Source organism: Castor canadensis, chromosome 19 (genome assembly GCF_047511655.1).
Source record: "Castor canadensis chromosome 19, mCasCan1.hap1v2, whole genome shotgun sequence".
Taxonomy (NCBI): domain Eukaryota; kingdom Metazoa; phylum Chordata; class Mammalia; order Rodentia; family Castoridae; genus Castor; species Castor canadensis.
In genome coordinates, this window is record NC_133404.1 from 27,050,630 (window position 1) to 27,073,463 (window position 22,834).

The 22,834-nt window shown below is 51.6% G+C and overlaps 1 protein-coding gene across 1 annotated transcript in view; it reads right to left on the reverse strand.

Moving 5' to 3' along the window:
* The window catches only part of Klf13 (KLF transcription factor 13), a 48,063-nt gene extending 40,957 nt beyond the window's left edge, over positions 1-7,106 (reverse strand). The window contains exon 1 of the mRNA XM_020182954.2: positions 6,016-7,106. Within this exon, the coding sequence (XP_020038543.1) occupies positions 6,016-6,595 (580 nt within the window). The 5' untranslated portion in view covers positions 6,596-7,106. The remainder of the gene's footprint in view (positions 1-6,015) is intronic.
* Between the last annotated feature and the right edge of the window lie 15,728 nt (positions 7,107-22,834).

Below are 22,834 nucleotides of genomic sequence, written 5' to 3' on the forward strand. Positions count from 1 at the left end.
GAGGAAACAATCAGATCAACCCAGACTGTGGAATGTTCTAAGGATGGCTGCTATCCTTAAAATATCAATGTAACAAATGACTAAAAGATGCAATATTGTAAACTAAAGGAAACCACAGAGCTAGGAGAACTAAATGCAATGCATGATTAACTGGATCCTGGATCCTGGATCCTGGATGGGGCATTTGGGGAATCACTAGGGAAACTGAATACAGACTGTATATCAGATAATATATAACATTTAAAGAGAGATAAAAGATACACAGAAAAGGAGAAAAATTGGCAAAATATTAACTGACAAATCTAAGGGGAAGAGTATATGTGTGTTCACTTTACTATCCCTTTAGCATTTCAGAAATAGTAAAAATTTATGGGAGAACAATGTGGTGGTGACACACAGCCTTCTAATATAAGGGGGGGCTTGTTCACCTGCATCACCTGAACACAAGACCAGAGAGGAGTGGCAAAGGGCACACAGTGGGTACATCCAAACTCAGAAGCACAGCCGCCCAGGTGCAAAGCAAGACTTCACACTCACTTGCTGCTTGACCTGGACATGTTTCTTAATCCATCCGAGCCTTAGTTTTATTATTTGAAAATCAGTAATAACAGTGCCACCGGGCGTGGTGGTTCTTTCTTGTAATTCCTACAATAGGGGAGGCTGAGGCATGAGGGAGGCAAGTCAGAGGCCAGGCTGGGCAACAGAGCAAGACCCAAAATAAAGTAAAAAAGGAATGGGAATATACCTCAGTAGTAGAACATTAGTCTAGCATGCACAGGATCCTGGAGGTTTCAATCCCCTAGCACTACAAAAGAAAAGTAATGATCTATCTCTTAGGTTCCTTTTAGAGATTAAATAACTAATGCAGTCAGAACAGACCTGGCTCCTCACATGCAGTCTGGAAGTTTTAGATATGGTTGAGAGCTGAGTATTACCACTGCAGAAGTTTTTAAGAACCATTTTAACTGCCTTTACTTAAAGCACAAACTGGACACGTTTTACACTGTGCTAGTCTCAAAATTGCCACTAGGAATATTACAGGGTCTCCAAAGCAGGCCGCAGGACTGCTGGGGGTTAGAAGGAATGGTAAGTCCCTCTAAACACTGCCCCAAGTCTGCCAGGCATGCTTGGGGGTTTGGGGAGGGGGAGAGGCCTCTACAGTTACATCTTAAAATGCACACACATCTGCAAGTGCACACACTGTCCCATCTCTCTTTGACTCACACTACATTTAGGAACCAGGTAACCATCAGGACAAAAGCTATGAACAAAACCAAGAGCAAATGGGACCTATGGACCCAAGGGGTTATCACAGGCTCGTTTTGATGAGTGGACTTCATGGTATTTCTTTGAAAGACTGGGAAGCATCTTCCCTTGTATACCCACACTCAGGCCTCTAGTTGAGTGAGCTTGGGTCTGTTGCCTTGCTCCTGCAGGGCAGCCTCCAGCCCTCCTTCAGTCAGGGAGAGAGGGATGAAAAGATGCCACATCAGCCTAAGCGCTAGAAGAAGGCCCACCTAACTGCTGCAGGGTTGAGTGCTTACCAAATGCCCCCAGACCTGGAAAAGCCAACACCAAGCACAGGCAGGAGAGCAGGCCACGAGGCACCTGAGAGTTACAGTGGTTTTGTTAGCATTGTTTTAAACAGTTCCAATATGAATCCTTTATTATGCTCTCATGTGAAAAGTAAAAAACTTTTTAAAAAGTTAGGGGTGTGACACTGTCTCTCCCTCAAGCACAGAACCAAGAACTATAGTCAATTTCCTTTAAAAACATAAGGTCTGTAATTCAACATACTAACTTCATGTGTGATAGAATCTACACCTGTGCACACTGTCAGTAATATCACCAGTCTTCATCCTAAAAGCCAGTGCCTCTGTACCATGAAGGGCACACACCAGAGTCCTCTCTGAAACAGCAAAAATCAAAACAGGCAATGTCAGCAGTCCTTTCAGTAGGTGACAGGAGGCCTAAGTTATGATCTAGCCAAAAAAACCAACCACACCTTGGACACCCCCACAGCCCAGCCACCAAAAAAAAATAGCGCTATCTCCTTTAAGCAAGTGCACAGAACAAAAAGCTGCAGTGGATACGTTTGCTAGGATCCTATCTATGCATCTTCAGATGTCAGTGTGGATGCAGTTATGCACACTGGCAGATCCATCAAGGAGTTCTAGAAAGAGGAACGCACACATTCTGTCCACAGCCCTTTGCATATTAGACAAAGAGGACCTTGGTGGGGGTAAGGACACAGGAGCAGGAGCTGCTGGCCTGGGCGTGTCCCTGGACAAAGTGCTAGCCATCCCTGAAGCTGGCTTTGCCCTGGGTAAAGAAGGCCCCACCCAGTCACCTCCTGTTCTGACAGGCTGTCTTTCCCTGCGACCGTTGCAGGGAATGAAGGGGCCAGGAACTTGAGGCTCTGAGGCTAGACTGCACCTTGTGGGAGGGGACCAAAATACCTTGCTCCAAGAATCTCAAATTCCTGAGTCCATTGGGTAAGGATAAATTTCAGGCTGACCCATCCCAAATCATCACAGGAAACAGCTGAGAAAGCAATCTTACTCTGTTTCCTAACCCCACCCCGAACCAGGGGAGGTGACCGTGAACTTTACTCAGGGTCTGCACTGTGTCCACCATTCTCATGAGGCCCCCAGAGCCACTGAAGTGGCCCACGCCAGGCAGTATGCAAGCGATTCTATGGCTCTCCATGCTACAGGGAAGAGGGCGGAGTCATTGTGAAAACAATTCTTTGTGGGAACAAATAGGTGGAAATGTATTCATGGTATCTCTGCCAAGAAAGTCTGAGTAGCCATTCCACCCCTGCCCGCCAGGCCCCACCTCTCCCCACAAGCTGGAATCTCTGGACACGGGACGTGGCTGAGGCTGATTAGGGGACTAGTCTGCTCTCCAGAGGGCCCCAGACTGGCCTGGCCTTCTGTTAAGTCCTTAAATTTCCAAATCCAACCCTCCTCAGCCTCCAAAAAAATCTACTCCTGGCCTTCTACTCCCCAAAGCCGGGTTTAGTAAATTTCTCGTCTGGGCTGGGAAGCTATGATTAAACAAATAAGTGGCTTAAACTGCAATGTTTCTTTGTTTTACTGTGCATTTGCCACAACACCAACAATTAACGAAGTGACAGTAGGCAGTCCTTCCACAGAATGACTATCACTACTACATGGCTAACCAGGAGGGGCAGCTCTTTGTAAGTAGCTATTCAGGGTGGGAGTGGGAGGTCAGAAGAGAGCCCTGGCCTATGAACTCAGCTACCCCAAAGGCAAGGCTGATCTTGCTTCTCAAAAGGGTTTACTCTACATGGTCTCATTCCCCTCCCACAAGACTTCCCAGGTGGTCAGGGTAGATACTACCAAGCTGCAAGGAGGTCTGGGGACCAGCCTCTGATCACAGAGCCCAGTGCTATGGGGCTACCTTCTTGGCTAAGGTGGTTTTAACATTCGCCACCTGCCGGGAAATAACTATGATTCCTGGGGGAGTGGTGTCCTAGTGAAGTTAAAAGATGTGTCATGACTTCAATTGCTATCTGCAGAGACCTTCATAATCCTACTGATGACCCCCAAAGCAAACCAGTCACTTCAGATCTAGTGTCTATAGGGAAGCGGGTTCCTCTCAGTCACTCCCCGGGGCCAGCCCCACCGCCCCCATGAATACCAGTTACTTTTGCTTTGAACACCGGGCTAAGGGCTGTAACTGGGCTTCCCAAAGGTGCCCTGGACCAGAGGCTGAACCAGACTTCCTTCAGAAGCAGGTGTTTGGGATGTACAATTCTCATAATCATATTCACCGGGTACCAAGTGAAATGCAGTTGCCAGTTACCGGCAAAACTCGGTGTAATGAGTCAATCAGCATCAGGGGCCTAAAAATCTGCATTCTTCCTAACCCCACCCTCACAGGGATCTAATGCTTGCATCCACCCTAGAAGTGGGGCCTCTCTCGAATCCCCCGCAACCTGGAGGACGGAATACGTTCCCTACTGTAAGAACAGACCTTGTAGCATAATGCGGGCACCCAAAGAAGATTGGTTCCATCCTCTTCTGCCTGCTTTGGGTTTCCAGGCACTCCAGTGAGTATGGCTCCCACCCCACCGTGGGAAAAGCAAGTCCCTAGGGCCCCGGACCCCAATCCACTAGCCTACAGACTTTTTTCAGGGCCAGCTGAGCCCGAAAGAGCAAGCCACCCAATCTGGCAAAATATCCTCAGCTCGGCCCGCCCATGACAGCTAGCCCCTCCCCTCTGCCAATCCCTCCGCAATTCACCAAGGCGGGTGGTTACTGGGTGCTGCCGAGTGGGAAGCGACCTTAAAACTGGCTGCAGAAGATTTCCCAATCTTAATTCCCCGCCCAGCACCGCCCTCTCACCCGGCGCCCAAGGCGGATCGCAACCCTAGCCACACCCCCAAAGCGCGGCCCCCACCCCGCACTCAGGGTCTACTAGGTTCTGAACTTAGCCTCACCCCTCCCCCACGGCCACACCCACTGTGGCGGCCGCGTTCCCTAGCTGAACTGAGATCCCTACACAAACCCCACCCCCCTCCTGGGCCCACACACCATTAATTCTGACCCCCGCATGCCAAGAACTGGCCTTGCTTTCTCCCTCAACCCCATCACCTGCCACATGGTTAGGGCGGCCACTGCAAGGAGCTAGGAACCCCGGGGGCAGCCACCGCGGGGAAAGTTATTCTGAGATGCGCAAGTCTCAACACCTGCGGAGATCGGCCCGCTCAGTTTCAAAAGTACCGAGAAATGGACCTTCAGCTTTCAAAGGCTTCAGTTTCTTGTTATTCTTTTGACTCAGCGTGAGAACTGTTTTACCCAAGAGAAGGCACAAGCCTTGGAAACAAGGTAACGGTATTAAGTATTCGGGCGCTGAACCTGCCTCGAAGGTGGAAGAATTAGATGTCACAGAGGAGTTCACGTGAGCTCAAGGGAAACATGACTTTTTCAGGGGAAGGGAGTTGCCACCCATTAAATGTTTGCATCTTTGTGTTAAAAACAAAAATAAAGGGAGGGGGAACTTCCACAAATGAATCAACTCCAAAGTATCAAACCCGCGCAATGCCAAGTGCGGCTCGGGGGTCTGTGGGGGCGAGCGGCGGTATATGGGCCCCCAGGCTGTGGGCTCAGGCCTCCAGCCCTCACGCAGGTGCCGTCTGCCTACATCCAGCCCCGGGGCAGGTGAGAACTGGGCCGGGAAGAGGGCGGTGCAGACCGACCGGCAGTGGGCAGGGCGCTGTTTTTTGCAAAGAAAGCGCCACAAGGCCGAAGAGCCCCCCTCGCGCCGGGCGCGCCCCCGCCGGCCGGATGGGCGGGGGCTCCCACAAAGAGCCGCAGGCGGGGAACGGGGACCCAGGACCGCCCCCCGCGTCGGCGAGCGCCGCCGCTGGCTCTGGTTAAGACAAATTAAACCTTAGAGCGCTGGAAAAATTACAGGAAGAGGAGAGCGAAGAATGTGCCGAGTGGCTGAAGGGAACCCTGTCCCCGCGTGAACTTCGCCCGCTGCGCGCCTGGGCTGGCCTCCCCCCTCCCCGGCGCGCGCCCGGTGGGCGGGGGAGGGAGGGAATGATGGAACTCGCAAGAGATCACCCAACCCCAACTCCCGGGTGCCCACCGCCACGAGCGACGCCTGCAGTCCCCACCCAGCCACCGCGCACCTGCCCGTGTCGCCCCTGGGCCTGGGCGGGGTCCCCGCCCCCAGCCCAGATGACGACATCCACCCCCGCGGCCCCGCCCGACTCGCGCCCGGGAGGGGGCGTGCCCGGCGGGGGCGCGGTCGCCGGGCGGGCGCCGGCTCTTGGAGCCGGGACCCGCCTCACGCGGTGCGCGGGGCAGGCCGCGCAACAGAGCAGCGGGGGAAGGGGCGAGGCCCCGATCGCCCTCCGCCCGACCATTCCCCGCGCCCGGCCCCCCACCTCGCGCCCAGCGGGCAGCTCCGGGGGCGTGGCCGGGCAGCTCGCGCAGTCCCTAGTCCGCGCGCTCGGGGCGCCGGGGCTGCCCCACTGACCTGTGTGAGTTCTCAGGTGCGCCTTGAGATGCGAGGATTTCCCGTAAACTTTCTCGCAGCCCGCGTAGTGGCACTTGTGCTTTCTCTGCGGGGACTCGAGATCGGCGCGACTTCGGCCCCTCCGGCCCCTTTGTCTGAGACCGGGCTCGCCGCTCCCCGCGGGTCCCGGCTCCGGCTCCAGCCCCGCCTCGGGCTCGGGCTCGCTCCACGCGGGGCTGGGGGGCGCGGCCGCTGCGCCCTCTCGGCCGGGAGAGGCGGGCTCCGGAGCTGGGGGCGGCGCGGGCGGCAGGCGGCAGGGGGTCCTCGCCTTCCGGGCAGCGGCGCCCTCTCTGCGTTCCGCTGGGACAGGGGCGGGCGCTTGCTGGTTGAGGTCCGCTAGGATCCGCGCGACCACGAAGAGCGAGGCGCTGTCCTTGCCGTCGCGGCGCTCCTCAACGCGGGGCAGTGTGGGGGCGGCGGCTACGGCCGCGCCCTCGGGCCGAGGCTCGGGTCCTTCCCGCGGCCCATGCACGACCGCGCGGCTGGACATGGACACGAGGCACTCGGCGGCGAAGTGGTCCACATAGGCGGCGGCTGCCATGCTGCGGACTGCGGCCGGCGGGCGTGCGGGCGGGCGGCAGGCAGTGCTCGTCGCTGCGAGTCGTCAGCGGCGCATCCGCACCCACGGCCTCCGGAGAGCGGGCGGGGGGCGGGGGCGCGGCGCGCCCTCTCCTCGGGCTGGGCTGGGCTAGGCTGGGCGCGCAGCCGCCTCTGCCGTCACCCGCGCGGCTCCGCGTCCGCCCGGCCGGGCACCGGAGAATGAGCGCATGAGGGGTGAGGGGGTCGCGGGCAAGTAGGGTCCCCGTGCGGCGTCAGGGCTGGCCTGTCCTAAGGATGTCGAGCGGCGACGTTAGGGACGACCGCGTCAAGTCGCGGCCTCAGCTTCCCCGCGCATTGTGGCAGGCGGGACAGCCGCCGTGCGCGCCGCGGCTCGGTGTGGGCGGCCCGGCCCCGGGGGTGGGCGGGGCCGGGGCCACATCTGGACCCGACGTCAGCCCCCAGCCACATCCTGGCGGCGCAGGTTACAGGCGGCAGCGGCCGCAGGGAGCAGCGCGCGCGAAGGGGGCGGGGAGCCTGGAGCGCGCACCACAGGGACGGAGCGGTCGCGCGCCCGCGTCTGGGGAAGGGCGTGGCCGAGGGCACGGGCGGACGCTATTGGTCCGTGAATACTCGGTCAGGCCAATCCGGGCCTCTAGAGGGGCCTGCCCTGGCCGTGGGGCCTGAGCGCGCCAATGGGCGTGCCCCCTGGCCGGTGGGAGGAGGGGCGGAAATTGGAGCCGGGCGCGGGGCACGCTGACGCACGACGTCCGAGGGTGGCGGGCCGGGGTGTAACCACGCCGGGTCCGCTGTCCGTACCTCCCGCAGCGGGAACCCCGCCGGGCTTTTCCCTGCTAGAGCTTTTGTGCACTGACTGCCTGGAGCCTCGCCGCAGAGGGGAGGGCACCCTTTTGTCCCTCCAGCCCCGCCCGCCAGGGGCTCCGGCGAGGAGGCGTGTCTGCTCCAGCGGGGCGCTGTGCTGCCGGCCTCGCGTAGGGGCGGGACGCACTCGCATCGCACTCCATCGCTGCGGGTTTCCCGGGTGCCCGAGCCCGGAGCCTCTGGCTGCTGGCCACCTCCACGCTCTTCCCCTGCTGAGTTGCGGGCATCGGCACAGCCCTGGCGGGAGCGAGGTCACAAGTGAGACCGGGATGCTCCCGGGACAGGAACCGGGCGCTCCCCCGAGTGGTCTTCGGAGATCGCGGACCTAGGGCACGGTCTCAGCGTCCTTAAGCCGGGTCTTCCAGAGGAAGACGGGCCCCCGGCTGGGGCTGACGGTTAACCTGGCAGCCTGGGTGACGTGCCCACCGCGGCATGTGCTTGCAGGAGTGAACTACGTGCCGGGGCGGCGGGCGCCGCTGTTCAGGGAACGTGGGGCCCCTTCCTCCCCCTTCCCGCCCCAGGCCTGCTGCCAACTACTCTAGGCTGCCCCTCTCCCACCGCGGTCGGGGAGGCTTCAAACGCCACCAGCTGCGAGGACCCCGCCCACAGCGCCCCACCCATCCACTGTCTGGGCCTCCCGAAGGAAATGCTCCGCTGCGCCCCGCCGGCGGCCTCCGTGCCTGGGCTTGGCCAACGTGCCCTTGAGACAGACAGACAGACAGACAGACACACACCATTCTCCAGGTCTAGGCCATCAGCGGAGAGACCGATGCATGACTTCCGACTGCCTTGAAACCGACCTTACCGTCAGGTTTTCTGGAGTCTGGCAGCTCCTGGCCCCTGACCCAGGGACACGGAGACCAGGGTCTGCAGCCGGTGGTTCATTGTGCTTAACAGCCTTGAAACAAGTGAGCCACCCGGGCTGAATCCCAAAAGGAGCTGGGAAGGTGAGGGCCACCTAGACATTCCACCCCAGTGAACAACAGGAGAGGCATTTTGCTCACAAAATTAAGAGCCATTGCCAAGTTCAGGTTCTCCCCGAATTTGTTTGAAGTCTAGGTTAAAAAAAAAAAAAGTTTCAGGTAACCAAGGCGACGGGGGCGGGGGGTGGGGTGTCGATGACGACGACAACTGAGCCCTTTTGGGTTGCATACTTACATCAACATTTGAGCACCCTGAATATCCGGAACTAACACCCTGAATTCCCTCTCCTTTAGGTTGTCCACCTGTGGAGGCTTCAAAGCTTAGGGAGCTGGGTCCCAGTCCCTGTAGGAGGGTCTCTGGCAGAAAGTAGTCACCTTTCTTCCAGGCAGATTGTGTTGACATTTAAGAGACTTGTGTCCTGACCAAGTGATGATTCAGAATGTTCCTGTATCCCCACCACATGCTACAATCAGTTGCTTCTTCATTAGGAGGAGCTGGCCCTACACTGCCTTTCCGGCCACACATTCCTATCCCTACCCTTTGCCAGCCAAGGGAATTCTGCCCAGTGTTCCAGGTGCCATATCTCTCCAGCCCCAGGACCCCGATGGGGGTCTGGATACCAAACACCATGAACTACTACTGCTGCCTCGGAGGTGAAAGCCTGGATTGAAGGACTTCTACACTGACATGTCCCATCCAAGGGTTCCCCATGATTTCTGGTTGTGCCCAGTGGCATTCTAGATACAAAACTAAGCCCCTTGATTAGTTTCTCAGAAATCCACAAGCATTTGTGGTGCCTCAGACCTGGACTCTTGTGTCCCAAACCCAAATAGAAATATCTTAGAGACACAGATCTGTTCCCCTGGAGACATCTCACCATAGCTATGGGTCCATGTTTTCCTTGCTACTTAGGCTTCTGACAGAGACTGCTTACGTAAGCGTGAGAGTGTGGGGCATCTCATTTCAAACGAAAAGAACAGAGCAGGGAGGATCGGCAGGAGCTAGTGTACCAAGACATCTTGGGCAGAGAAGAGACTAAAAACTGTAAGACTGAAAACTGTAATGAGTGAAGTTCTGGGTGAAGGTGGTGGATGGGTAGCATGCATTGACTTTAACTTCCTTTTAAAGCCTGTGAAACATTTAAAGGCAGAAATCCACAAAGGAGAGCAAGAGAGGAAGTAACAACAACACAAATTTTGAAGTTAAAATGCTTAGCGGACCTAAGAAAAAGGAGAGCAAGAGAGGAAGTAACAACAACACAAATTTTGAAGTTAAAATGCTTAGCGGACCTAAGAAAAAGGAGAGCAAGAGAGGAAGTAACAACAACACAAATTTTGAAGTTAAAATGCTTAGCGGACCTAAGAAAATGAAATAGAAGTCAGGAAGGAAAGCCTCCCCCAGAAGGTTGGTGAACAGATGGCACTAGATGCTTCCGGGGGGAGGGGGGAAGGGAACTTAAATAAGGATGACTGGGCAAAGGTGTGTTAATGAGCGTTGAGATGTCCAGATCCCCTCCGAAGTCCTGTGCAGCCTAACCACTGCTCCTTCCCCAACCTGACAAAAGATGTTTGTGATTGGAAGGAGATAAAAGGAAGGGTCTTGGGCTAGGGGATACCAGGCACAATGTAGACAGAGGTACCACACAGTAGGATCAGGAGGCTTAAATGCTATGTAGATATGCGATGCTGAAACCCACAAGCCCCTTTCTGGAATTTCAGGATGTAGGGAGCCAGGAGCCTAGGATAGTCTTCTAAAGGAGTCAAACCACGCCCAGGGGAAACACCACCTAAATGTTCTGACAACTCACTCTGTAGGGAAGGCCACAGTGAATAGTGCCACTTAGGAGCACAGAACTTCTTATCACCTTTTGGTCCTTTCCAGGCAAATAGGAGTGAGCAGCCAGAGCTGGCCTGACATCTCAGGAAAGCCTGTGTCGTGAAATACAAAGCCACAATAGATTTTTTTTTTTAAAGCAAGTTGGAGGAGACAGAAGCCATACAAAGAGAAGAAACTATTACTATATTGCTAGGGAAATTTAAAAATATAGCACGCCCGTGAAGGGAGAACATATATAAAGAAATATTCAGAAAAAAAGAAAAAGAGAGTTCTTGAAGATTTAAAAGAAATTAGCAGGCCAGGCAAAGTGGCTCAAACCTATAATTCTAGTTACTCAGAAGGCAGAGATAATGAGGATTACCATTCAAGACCAGTGTGGTGGGGCTGGGGCTGAGCATAGTGGTTCATGCCTGTCATCCCAGCTAAGCCAGGAAGTGCACATAGGACAATTACAGTTCAGGTTGGCTCTGGCATAAAGCCAGACCTTGTCTCAAAAATAACCAATGCAAGCTGGGCATAAGTGGCTCACACCTGTAATCCTAGCTACTTAGGAGGCAGAGATCAGGAGGATCAAGGTTCAAAGTCAGCCTGGGCAAATACCTCAAGAGACCCTATCTTGAAAAAATCCTTCACAAAAAAAGGGCTGGCAGAGTGGCTCAAGATGAAGGCCCTGAGTTCAAACCCCAGTACCGTAAATAAATAAATAAATAAATAAAAATAACCACAGGGCACCAGTGGTTCACGTCTTTAACCCTAACTATTCAGGAGACGGAGATCAGTAGGATCACAGTTCAAGGCCAGCTCGGGCAAATAGTTTGAGAGACCCTATCTTGAAAATACCTAACCCAAAACAGGGCTGATGGAGTGGCTCAAGTGCTAGAATGCCTACCTAGCAAGTGTGAGCCCTTGAGTTCAAAATCCAGTACTGCCAAAAAATTAGACCCATAGAAGTGGTCAGAGAAAATCATCAATGAATTAATCCAGAAAAGTCTCTATGACCAAAGTTCTGTGTTGAAAATGTCCACAGAGAGCCCAGCACAATGGGAGAAAATAGCCCCAAAGCATATCACTGCTGAGTTTCAGAATATCAGAGCCAGTTGGAATGGTCATAACAAGAAGTAGAAGTTAGAAGTCAAGGGGTAGAGCACCTGCCTAGCAAGTGCAAGATCCCAAGGTCATACCCCAGTATCACAAAGTCAAGTACATAAAGCCTGGGAGAATCTAAAGGAAAGTTGTTTTCCAACCTTCACCCAACCAATCCAAAACCCAAGCATAGTCATGTGTCACTGAATGTGGTGGTGCACACCTGTAATCCCAGCACTCAGAAGGCTGAAGCGGGAAGATCACAAGTTTGAAGTCATAGTGAGACCCTGTCACAAAAATCACACCTACCACCAACAACAAAGAGACTCCAAAGAACTTCTTTGTAAGAAGATAGTATCTATAAGCCAGGAAGTGGGTCCTCACCAGACCCCAAATCTGCCAGCACCTTTATCTTGGCCTTACCAGCCTGCACAATGATGAGAAATAAATTTCCAGTGGTCATAAGCCACCCAGTTGTGGTATTCTGTAATTCCAACCCAAACAGACTAAGATACCTACCTTCTTACCCTCAGGAAGCCAGGAGAAGGTCCATGATACTTCCTGAAGGCTAGGAGAAGACTATTCAGTGATGATCAGTGGTTTCCACAGTCCCTGACTTGCCTTGAGTAGATCAAGAAAACTGGCAGAATTTGGGTTAGAATAATAAGTAGATAGAAAATAAAATGAGGGCTGGTGGAGTGGCTCAAGCAGTAGAGTGCCTTCCTAGCAAGCATGAAGCCATGAGCTCAAACTCCAGTACCACCACCAGCGACAACAAAAAAAGAAAATGAACAGAAACAATAATGAAGCATTCCAAAGATGGGAGTGGTGGCTCGTGCCTATAATCCTAGCTAATCAGGAGGCAGAGATTGGGAGGATCATGGCTTGAGGCCAGTTAGGCAAAAAAGTTAATGAGACCCCATCTCGACCAATGAAAGCTGCGATTTGATGGCATGTGCCTGTCAGCTATTTGTGAAGCATAAATTAGGAAGATCTCAGTCCAGACAGGGACAGGGATGCAGCTCAAGTGGTAGAGCACCTGCCTAGCAAGCACAAAGCTTCGAATTCAAACCCAGTACCACCCAATAAATAAACAAAGAGTTCTTCAAAGAAAGAAGTCTATTGCAGTTGATTGCTTGGCTTAGTTGCAGATAGTGTTCCCAGAATGGTAACAATAAGCACTGAACACAGATCTAATCAACTTTGCCAGCCATTCTGGTGGAGGGTGATAAGCTCGGTGCTGGGCAGAGAGCTTAATACTGAGGGAAGCACATGGTGGTGGAGCAGGAGGAAAGTGAGCTAAGGCCACATAAGGAGAGGTCAACAAGGGGCTGGCAGAATGGCTCATAGAACACCCACCTAGCAAGTATAAAGCCCTAAGTTCAAACCCTAGTACTGCAAAAATAATACATAAATAAATAAGGAGAAGTCAACAGGCAGCACTCACGGCCTACACCTTAAGTCACTCCATCAGCCCTTTATTGTGATTTGTTTGTTTGTTTGTTTGGAGATGGGGTCTCTCCCACTAATTGCCTGGGACTGGCTTTGAACTCTGCCTGTGAGTTACTAGGATTACAGGCATAAGCCAGACACCCAGCTCGCTCGCTCTTTTCTTTTTCTTTCTTTCTTTCCTTCCTTCTTTCTTTCTTTCCTTCCTTCCCTCCTTCCTTCCTTTCTTCCCCCTCCCTCCTTCCTTCCCTTTTTCCTTCCTTCCTTCTTTCTCTCCTTCTCTCTCATTTCCTTTTCTTCTTCTCTTTTTTTTTTTTCAGCACCAGGGACTCACACAGGCTAAATAAGCACTCTACCACTGAGATACACTCCAGCCTCTTACCTCTATTTCATACACATAAACATAAATTGTATTTTTTTTTTAGTGCTGGGGTTTGAACTCAGGGCCTGCACCTTAAGCCACTCCACCAGCCCTTTTTTGTGATGGGTTTTTTCGAGATAGGGTCTCGAACTATTTGCCTAAGCTGGCTTTGAACCTCAATCCTCCTGATCTCTGCTTCCTGAGTTGGTAGTATTACAGGCATGAGCCACTGGTGCCCAATTACTCTGACATTTTATACAAGGGACGGGAGCATCCTTGGGTTTTGGTATCTGTAGTGGTCCCAGAACCTATCCCCCACCAAAGGATGCCTTTATATCTTTGATGTAGTGCCAGAAACCACAAGCTGCCCCATGAAATCCAACTCCCTTTCCATAGTCATGACTGACTACCGTTCCCAGACAACTTTGCAGGCAGGTGTCACCAAGTGGCTGAGTTCCTCACCTTTTCATAGGAGCAGAATTGCTGCCCGTCACCTGAACTAGGGCTTTTAATAGAGCAGGTCTCTCTGTTAGTCAACTATCCATCTCTCTATTAAATGTTCCGTGTCATCAATTGATTAAGAGAAGCTGGGGACTGGTTGCTCATGCCTGTAATCCTAGCTACTTGGGAGGCAGAGATCATGGTTTGAAGTCAGCCCTGGGCAAATAGTTCAGGAGACTTTATCTTGGGAAAAAAATAATCACAAAAAAGGGCTGGTGGAGTGGCTCTAAAGCACCTGCCTAGCAAGCGTGAGGCCCTGAGTTCAAACCCCAGTGCACTGAGAGAGAGAGAGAGAGAGAGAGAGAGAGAGAGAGAGAGAGAGAAGAGATTGATTTTGGCCCACAGTTTTGAAGGTTCCAGTCTATGGCCCAGTGTCAGCATTGGTGGCATTAGTGGTGAGCATAGCTGCCTCCCAATCTATGACCAGATGGCTCCATAACCTTGGGCCCATGTCGAGGCAGGGAATCACAGTGGAAGTGAGCAATGGAGCAAAACCATTCACCTCATGGCCAGGAAGAAAAGCTAGAGAGGAGGGGCTAGTGGTCCACAGTTCCTCCAGTGACCTAAACAACTCCCACCAGGCCCCATCTCTTATAGGCTCCATCCTCTAGGGTTGGGTGTGGTGGCTCACGACTGTAATTTCGGCTACTCCAGAGGTAGAGATTGGGAAAATCACTGTTTGAGGCCAGCCAGGGCAAAAAATTAGTGTAGCCACATTTCAACCAACAAGCTAGGGGTAGTGGTGTGCACCTGTCACCCCAGCTGCTCTGGAGGCAGAAGTAGGAAGATCATTTGCCCAGGTGGGCTGGGCAAAAAGTCAGACACTGTCTGGAAAATAACCTAATGCAAAAAGGGCTATGGGCATGACTCAAGTGGTAGCATCTTTCTAGCAGGTGTGAAGCCCTGAGATCAAAACCCAATACTGCCAAAAAAAAAAAAAGGTTTCACTCCCTCTCAGTACAGCCACCCTGGAGACCAAGACTTACACAGAAACACATCAGTTTTGGGGGACATTCAAGAGGCAAACTATCCTCATCTTCTCCTGCCTCTCTGGCAACTGGAAGCTATGACAACATTGCTCTAGGGAATGGTGACATCTTCAAATAGAAGGAGCCTGGGACCCAGAAACCTGGTCAAGAACACTTTCCTGGTCTGTCACTATATTTAAGCCACAGGGCAGTTTGAAATTTACCTCTTACTGGAGTTTAGCCTACTTTAATTAATATAAAGGTGGAAGATGAGTGTGGTAAAGAAACACACACACACACACAAAGTACCAAGTTAGGGCAGAAGGAATGAGTTGCACTTTATTCTGTACTGTTTTCCCTAGGGCTGGCTTCCTGGTGGCAGCCAGGCTGCAAGATGCCAGTTATCAGCTCTGTATTCCCTCCTTCCCAGGGTGCCTCTGACTGTGGTCCTGCACCTGCTTACAACACACAGCCTGGAGCAGAGGTGTCTGGGTTGTCCAGGACGTCTCATAAAGTCCACACACAGCATCCCCAACTCACAGTGTCCTCTTCATCCAGCCCAGCGGCCACTCACTAGCTCTGTTCCTCTGCCTGTTTTCTGAGTTACTCGTGTCACTGAGGAATTGTTCAGTCCAGAGGACCCCAAAGGATGTGCCATGCCTTTGCCCGATCATTTTAGAATTAGATTATTGGGTGAGGAACTTCTAGTCGAAGCCTAAAAGTTTAACATGTGAAAATGACAAGCTCTGTCACACGACACGGGGTGGAGTAGAGAACTGTTTTCATGTCCCATCTCCCTGTGGTCCGGAGTGCAGAATAACTCCTCAAGTTCTGAATGATGAAAGCCAACTTCGCATCTGGTGTGCATGTAAGCATTTACACGGGGAAAGATTAAAACCACAAACGCTTCTGAAACGGAGCCATGACAAGACTGGACAGATACTCAGAGTCTGCCATGAACGGAGGAGGCACTGTGCTAAGATGATGGATGGTCCCTTCCCTGCTGGCCAGAGCAGATGGCCCCACTCCCAAACATTGTGACTGACTGGGGGGATCCCGGCCCTCCTTTGCGATGATCAGGGAGGGTCTCTGGTCTCAGTGACAATTGTTCCTTCTAGTGTGCAGCCCCTCCCCTCTCACTCCTTGGTCATCTGTCAATCATCACGTGTTCTCCTCTGGGTAGAGGGTAAACTCAGGGTCAAATGCCGTATTTCATCCTTTTATCTCTGATTAGCCAAAGTCAACAGGAATAAGCCCCAAGGTGGCAGTGCTCACCTGTCACTCACAGGAACGCTCCCATTTTACAGGTGAGAACACTGAGCCTCCATCCAAGCAGAGAGACTTTCCCCAAACTGAACTCAGCAAGATGCAGAGCCCAGACTCAGCCTGGAGTCCTATGACCGCACAATGGAGCCCCCACCCCCCCAGCCTATGGGAAGCCAGCTAATTAATGTGGGGATTTATCAAATCAATTAAATAAGAGCAAGGTTGGCCCATTCCCGGCTCTCAAGGGAATCCTGTGTAATGAGTATTCCCTTTAATGGGATTGGGAGGATTTGCCTCCAACAATGTCGGCTTCAGCTCGCTTTAATCCTTGGCTGTTTGCTCTCAGGACTGTGTGCATGTGGACCCACATGGTTGGAGTGAGAGGATCACATACAAAGGTTGCATTTTTGTTAGAGAGAGTGAGTATTGGATGGTCTTATTCGGGCCCCGTGAAATCTCAGAGGAGATGGAGCTGGGATGAGCTACTAGGACCCTTGTGGTCTGGTTGAGCCCTGCAACTCGGCTACATGTAACAGGGGAAGGCAGGGGACCAACCCTCAGTCCTTGAAATCCTCTGCACATTCAGCTGGTTTTAGGGCTTTGGGTTTCTTACATAGGGTGGTGTATTGAGCAAGGCAGAAGCCATTAGCCCTGATTTTATTGCTAAAGAAGCTGATTTTAAACATTTTCAAAATAGAATGTGAGTTGGTTCTCTCTGTGTGTCTCTTTGAACTGGAGCATTGTTTGGTCTTTTTATGCAAAGGAGAAAGCCTGAAATCAGGTCTAGTGATATTCCAGGGGATAAAAAGATGTGTTTCCATCCAAGGAAAGGGAAAGAAGTAGATAGTGAATCAGATTTAATCACTTTGCAGGTAAGGAGAGAGGAGAGAAGAGAGAGGGGTGAGGGGAGGGGAGGGGAGGGAAGGGGAGGGGACATGGAGTGAAGGAGGGAGGGGGTGGAGAGAGGAGAGAAAGAAGAGAGAAGAAGAGAGACACATGGAGGGAGGGATAGGGAGAGGACAGGGAGTAAGGGAGGGACAGAGAGGGAGGGAGAGAGAGAGGAGGGCAAGAGAAACAGAGACAGAGACAGAGAAACCAGTCTCACTGAGACACGGCAAGGCCTTTTGAGTGGTTGGCAGCGTTGGGTCTCTGGTAGGTGAAGGGGACTATGAGGGTGGCCTCTGACCCTCCAGGGTCTAAGAGTCCCCTTTCCTTTTTGGGTTCCCCAGCCTTCCAGAACCAAGGGGAGCAGAAACAAACTACACCAGCCATCCTTCACATTCCCAATGTTCAGAAACAGCAGTGGACGCTTGCCTTGGGGGTTGTTTGTAACTCGCACTGTGGTTTGGATGGGAACTTGTCCCCCAGGCAGCATGTGGAGAGGGGGATGTGGGGGAGGTGACTAATCTGTGCCCGAGGGCAGTGAATCATGTGGCCTTGATTCCACTTTCTTGTCCCTTGGCCTGCCTGGCTGTGCCCTGTCATGATATGGCAGGAAGGCCCTCACCAGATGCTGGCACCAGGTTCTTAGACTTCCCAGCCTCCAGGACTATGACCCAAATAAACCTCTATTTTTTTTTTAATACATTAGCCTGACGGTAGTATTCAGTTATAGCAGCAGAAGATAGACTAAGAACAAATGTGTTCCCTATGTGTTCCATGTGTTCCTTGTGCTCAATCAAAGGAAGATGGTCCCTTTCAACCCTGAGGGACAGGGGAGCCAATGGTGGCCTGAGAGCCAAGGTCTCTGCACTTCCCAGGAGACAAGGTGCCCTATGTTTGACTTAGGGAATGACCTGAGATTTCCTGGGGCTCACACTGCCTGGTAGTAAGGCAGGCTAGATAGGGAAAGTTGGGGACTCAGAAAAATATTACGTCTCAGATTAACCACGCTCTGGCTCAGGGACCACCCTCACCTGGCCAGGAACCACCTACTCCCTCCCTACTCATTGGTTATTGGATGGGAATCACCTGGCTCCTCCCTTCCCATAGGTTAGCGTAGGTTTTCAAAGCACCTGGAGAAGAGATGCTCTCTCTGCCTGCAGATTCTACCTGCACCTGCCGTGCTCCCCTTTGTATTTCTTTTCCCTAACTTTTAATAAACTCCATTTACACCCATGTGTCCTGCCATGGATTCTTCCCACAGGACACAAAGAATTCGGAAGTCTTCTGATCACAGACTGCACCAGTGCCCTTAACAGTGGGACCCCAGGTGTCAATCTCTCTGACTCCTGTGAAAAAGAGTGGGTGCCCACCTCCACGCCACCCTCCCATCTGGACAAGGCCCTTTTGGGGTCTTTCTGGCTCAGCTTCCTCCTCAGGGAGGTGACAAGGACTGTGGCTATTCCAGACCTGGCTCCTTTGACACTTTCCTAAATAAGAAAGTTCAATGACTTCCTTATTGTACCATGATTTAATAGCAAATATAATAAGAAAACTGAAAAAGTCAAAAGAAAAAAAAGTGCTAATAACCCCCACTGTCTTCAATAAAGAAGCATTTCTCCACCTTCTGCCGTCTTTCCTGCCACCACAGGCCGGTTTTCTCTCTTACGCAGAGACAGCCATTGTTTCCTGTCGGTCAGCTACTGCTGAGTAACAAAACTACCCCCCCAAAACATTAGTGTCTCAAAATAACTGTGACCATTCATGACCACACCTAACAGCTTCTGTAAGTGGCTAACATAGCAAGTTCTGGCTTGGGGTCTCTCTCAGGACCTTGCAATAGTGACACTGGCTGGCACTGTGGTGGCCTCTGCCTGATTTGGGCAGGAGAACTGACTCTCAAGGTGGCGTGTTAGCAGGAAACTCTGTCCAGCCTCACAGGGCAGCTCAAATGTCCACACAGCATGGCAGATGGTTTCCCTGACCTAGGGCAAGTGTTTAAGGACAGCCGGGCAGTGGTAACCGTTTTTTGTGGCCTGACTTCAGACAGGTCACACATCTGCCATATTCTATTAGTTGGCTCTTCTGAGTTGCTAAGTCTGGCCCAGATTCAGAGGGAGGAAATTAGATTCTATCTCATAAGGGGGGGAAATGTCCCAAAATTTGGGGACATATTTTAAAACCACCATATTTACCAAGTGAGTAAAAATTATTTCCTTTTTACTAAAATTTTATTCTAAGGGAGGTTAGTGAGATGAAACTGTTGTTGGATAAGGCTTGATATCTGTAAACCAAGGAAGCTGATTGACCCAGGTAAACACAATTATCCATTTTGACAAGATCTCTTATGCCAGACTAAGTCACAGGTCACCTAAGGATGGGCCAACCTTGGGGTCTGGGGCTCACTCTGGTTCAGATCAGCTGCAGCCTTTGGAGACAGGTAACATTAAGCCTGATACAATCCTGATGTCTGCCTTTGAGGGCAGGGCTGGGTGAGGCAGAGAGGACCTGTGCCCCAGTGTGTGAGTGAGCACTGAAGAGAGAAGCTCTTAGCTCAGTGTTCCCTCTGAGTCTGTCATTTTGTGAAGGGTCCAGGCCTGCCCAGTAAGACCCTCAGTCATTAATTAGCATGCCAGGACTCTGTCATTGGCATTCAGCTTTTGTGATTTCTGACGGCTCATTTTCACAGGAGGTGCCAGGCAGCATCCAGATCTGTCCATCCAGGATGACAACCAAAGCGCCACCACCATTCTGTGAACTTCACACAGATCCTAAGCTCAGTGTTCTCATGAGTTATTTTTGCTGCGTAAAAATCTCTTAAAACTTAACAGCCTAAAACAATAACTGCCATTTATTTTGCTCTCAACTCTGCTATCAGGACGAGACTTGGAGAAGATGGATGGTCTCAGCTCCACACAAGGCTGGTGACTGACAGATCTGTCCTGGCTGCTCCCTGGAGCTCCAGCTGGGCAGTGAGACTGGGGCTTTGGGCTTCCTCATGGCCTGGGGTGGGAGGGGCGGGGGGCAGGATCTAAGAGTGACTGTCCCTGGAAATTGAGGTGCACCTGCATGGCAACATATGACTTGGACTTTGGACGTATATACCAACATTTCTGTGGTCCTCTACACGGATCGGCAGTCACAGGGTTCTGGGGAAGTGGGGAAGCAGATGCCACCTCGTGAAGGGACTGGGGAAGGGGACTGTACTGTGGGGTGCAAGGAGTCCCCGTGCTGAACCTTCGACACCCTGAGGTCAGGTGGGGACTGATTCTGTGCAGTTCATAGGACACCGGGGATGCCTGGAACACCCAACCCAGCCCCCTATCTCCTTCCAGGAAGCTGGCTTTCATATTTTGTTTGTTTCCGAGATACTGCGGCTTGAACTCAGGGCTTACACCTTGAGCCACTCCACCAGTCCTTTTTTTTGGGTTGGGTTTTTTCGAGATAAGGTCTCACGAACTATTTGTCTGGGCTGGCAATCCTCCTGATCTCTGCCTCCTGAGTAGCTAGGATTACAGGTGTGAGCCACCAGTGCCCAGCCCCAGCTTTTGTTTTGAGAAGAGAGAAGCTTTTCTTTTTCTTTTTTTTGTTTATAGGATAACTAAACAAAATATATCCCAAGGTGAGAATGAGAGCCATGTACACTGTCGAATTTGTGGGGTGCAGGTTCAAGGATCAGAATTTGCACGTCTCACAGGGACACAGCGATGGGATCCTGCAGGAGCCTCACTCCATGATGGATTTGTCTCCCCTGGGCTGCTGTGGCAGGGACGGGGAAGGACCCAGAGCCCCTGACTGTCCCAGCCTCCTGTGATAGGAGTGCTCTGAGACCACATTTGGACACCGGCATCTCAGGGACCCAGCACAATGTGATGGAACCCAGAAAACCATGGAACCCAGAGAGTCGAACTCTTGCCACCTTTGGCTTTCTCCAGCTACAGTCTAGATCCTATGGCCTCCTGTCATCTTCAGGGCCATCCCAAGGGCCAACCCTATCCTGCCACCTACTTTGACTGTTCTCGGGAAGGAAAAGAGCTGTCTCTTCCCACAAAGGGCAGTGCCCAGCTCTTAACTCTCCTGCAGTTCAAGAACCCAGGGATCAGAGCCCACCTGGGGCCTTAGCAGCTACCCTGGAAGGGCCTGGAAGGACAAGGCCTGGGGAAGGACAGTCAGAGACCAGATGCTGGGACAGGAGGATCCACTGGTGGCTGACAGCCGGAGCAGCCCCTCTCCTGGCTCTGTCTTCTCCCCCACTGCAGACCCCCTAGCTGCTCTTTGCTGAGTCTGTGTCTTATGGCTCTTCCCATACCAGGGCCTCTTCTTCCAGTGGCTTCACGTGGCTCACATTCTGCTGACCCCTGAGTCTTCAGGGACAGACCCCAGGAGAGAGCTGGTGAGCCCTGCCAGCCCTGCCATTGGTTCTCACAAGCTGGACATCTTGAAGGCTCTGGTCATCAAAGCAGACTGTCCAGTGCAAGAGCTCAGATCCAGTCTGCTGAGGGGGGCATAGAGCAGAACCTCCTCTATGGAACCTCCTGGACCTGCCCAGGGGCTGCCTGAGATGGGCCATGCCAAGGTAGAGGGCGCTGGGCTAGAATCCAACTGTACGGTCCTTTATACAGACTGGCCAGTGTTGCACTTTGACTGTTTTGAATATTATATTCTTCTCTCCATCTATCTATATGTATATTTTTTTCTTTTTCCTTTTATTTATTTTTTTGCACTGGAGATTGAACTCAGGGCCTCTCACTCTACCACTTGAGCTATACTCCCTTTTCTTTTTCCTTAATTTGTTTTTCAGATAGGGTCTTATACTTTTGCCCGGGGCTGGCCTCAGACCAGGATGCCCCAATCTTTGCCTTCTAAGTAGCTGGGATTCTGTTTCTTTTTTTTTTTTCCCTGAATCATCTGAAAATAATGATGACTTGCTCCGTGGTAGCCACAGGGCCTGTACTCAAGAACTGTATTGTTGGTCAGGCACCAGTGGCTTATACCTGCAATCCCAGCTCCTTAAGAGGATGAAATTGGAAGGGTTGATGTTCAAAGCCAGCCTGGGCAAAAAAAAGTTCTCAAGACTCCATCTCAATGGAAAAGAAGAAGCAGGGCATGGTGGTGGCATGCCTGTCACCCCAGTGATGACAGGAAGTTAAAATAGGAGGATCCTGGTCCAGGTTGTTCTTGGCAAAAAGTGAGACCCTGTGTCCAAAACAAATAGAGTCAAAAGAGTTGGAGGCTTGGCTTAAGCAATAGAGTACATGACTTGCAAACATGAAGCCCTGAGTTCAAACCCTTGTACTACCTAAAAACAAAAGGAAAAGGAAAATAAGTTTATTGCTAATTTATGCTGTTATATAATATGAATATGCAGGCCATATTTAAATGTTGACAGTGGCCTCCATCTCTTTTCTAGCCAAACTTTTCATTTTATCATCCTGAGCTTGCTGAGTTGTCTCCCCAAACTTACCCCACATTTCCACGGAGCCACACCCTCAGCACTGGACATGACAGGCAGTGAGAGTGGGCCTGCTGGCAGGGAGTCATGGGACCGTGTATCTCACCATCTCATTGCCATCTTTGTCTGGCAGTAAGGACAGAGCTGAGCTCTGACAAAGGCAGTGTGAGTTTTCCTGCCTGTAGATTGTTTGGTTCTTAAACTACAACTCTCTGGCCTCACTCCCAGCTGCCTCAAGCCACAGGGCTGTCCTCAGAACCACAGCCATCCATAGCCCAGACCTCATCCTGTTACTAACCCATTCTTTCTAGGAGATAAGACATAAAAAACAAGCACCCTTAGCTGGGGGTGCAGCTAAGTGGTAGAACATGTGCTTATCATGCAAGAGGCCCTGAGTTCAGTCTTCAGCACACACACTCACGCACACACACAACTTTATTTAAAAAAACAAACAAAACAAAAACAGAGCCAGGCATGGTGGTAAATATCTGTAATCTCAGCTATAAAAGGGATACAGGTAGGAGGATCACAGTCAAAAGATGGCTCTGGGCAAAGACTAGAGACCCTCTCTGAAAAATAAGTAAAGCAAAAAAAAAAAAAAAAAAGAAAAGAAAAGAAAAAAAGGACTGGAGGCTTGGC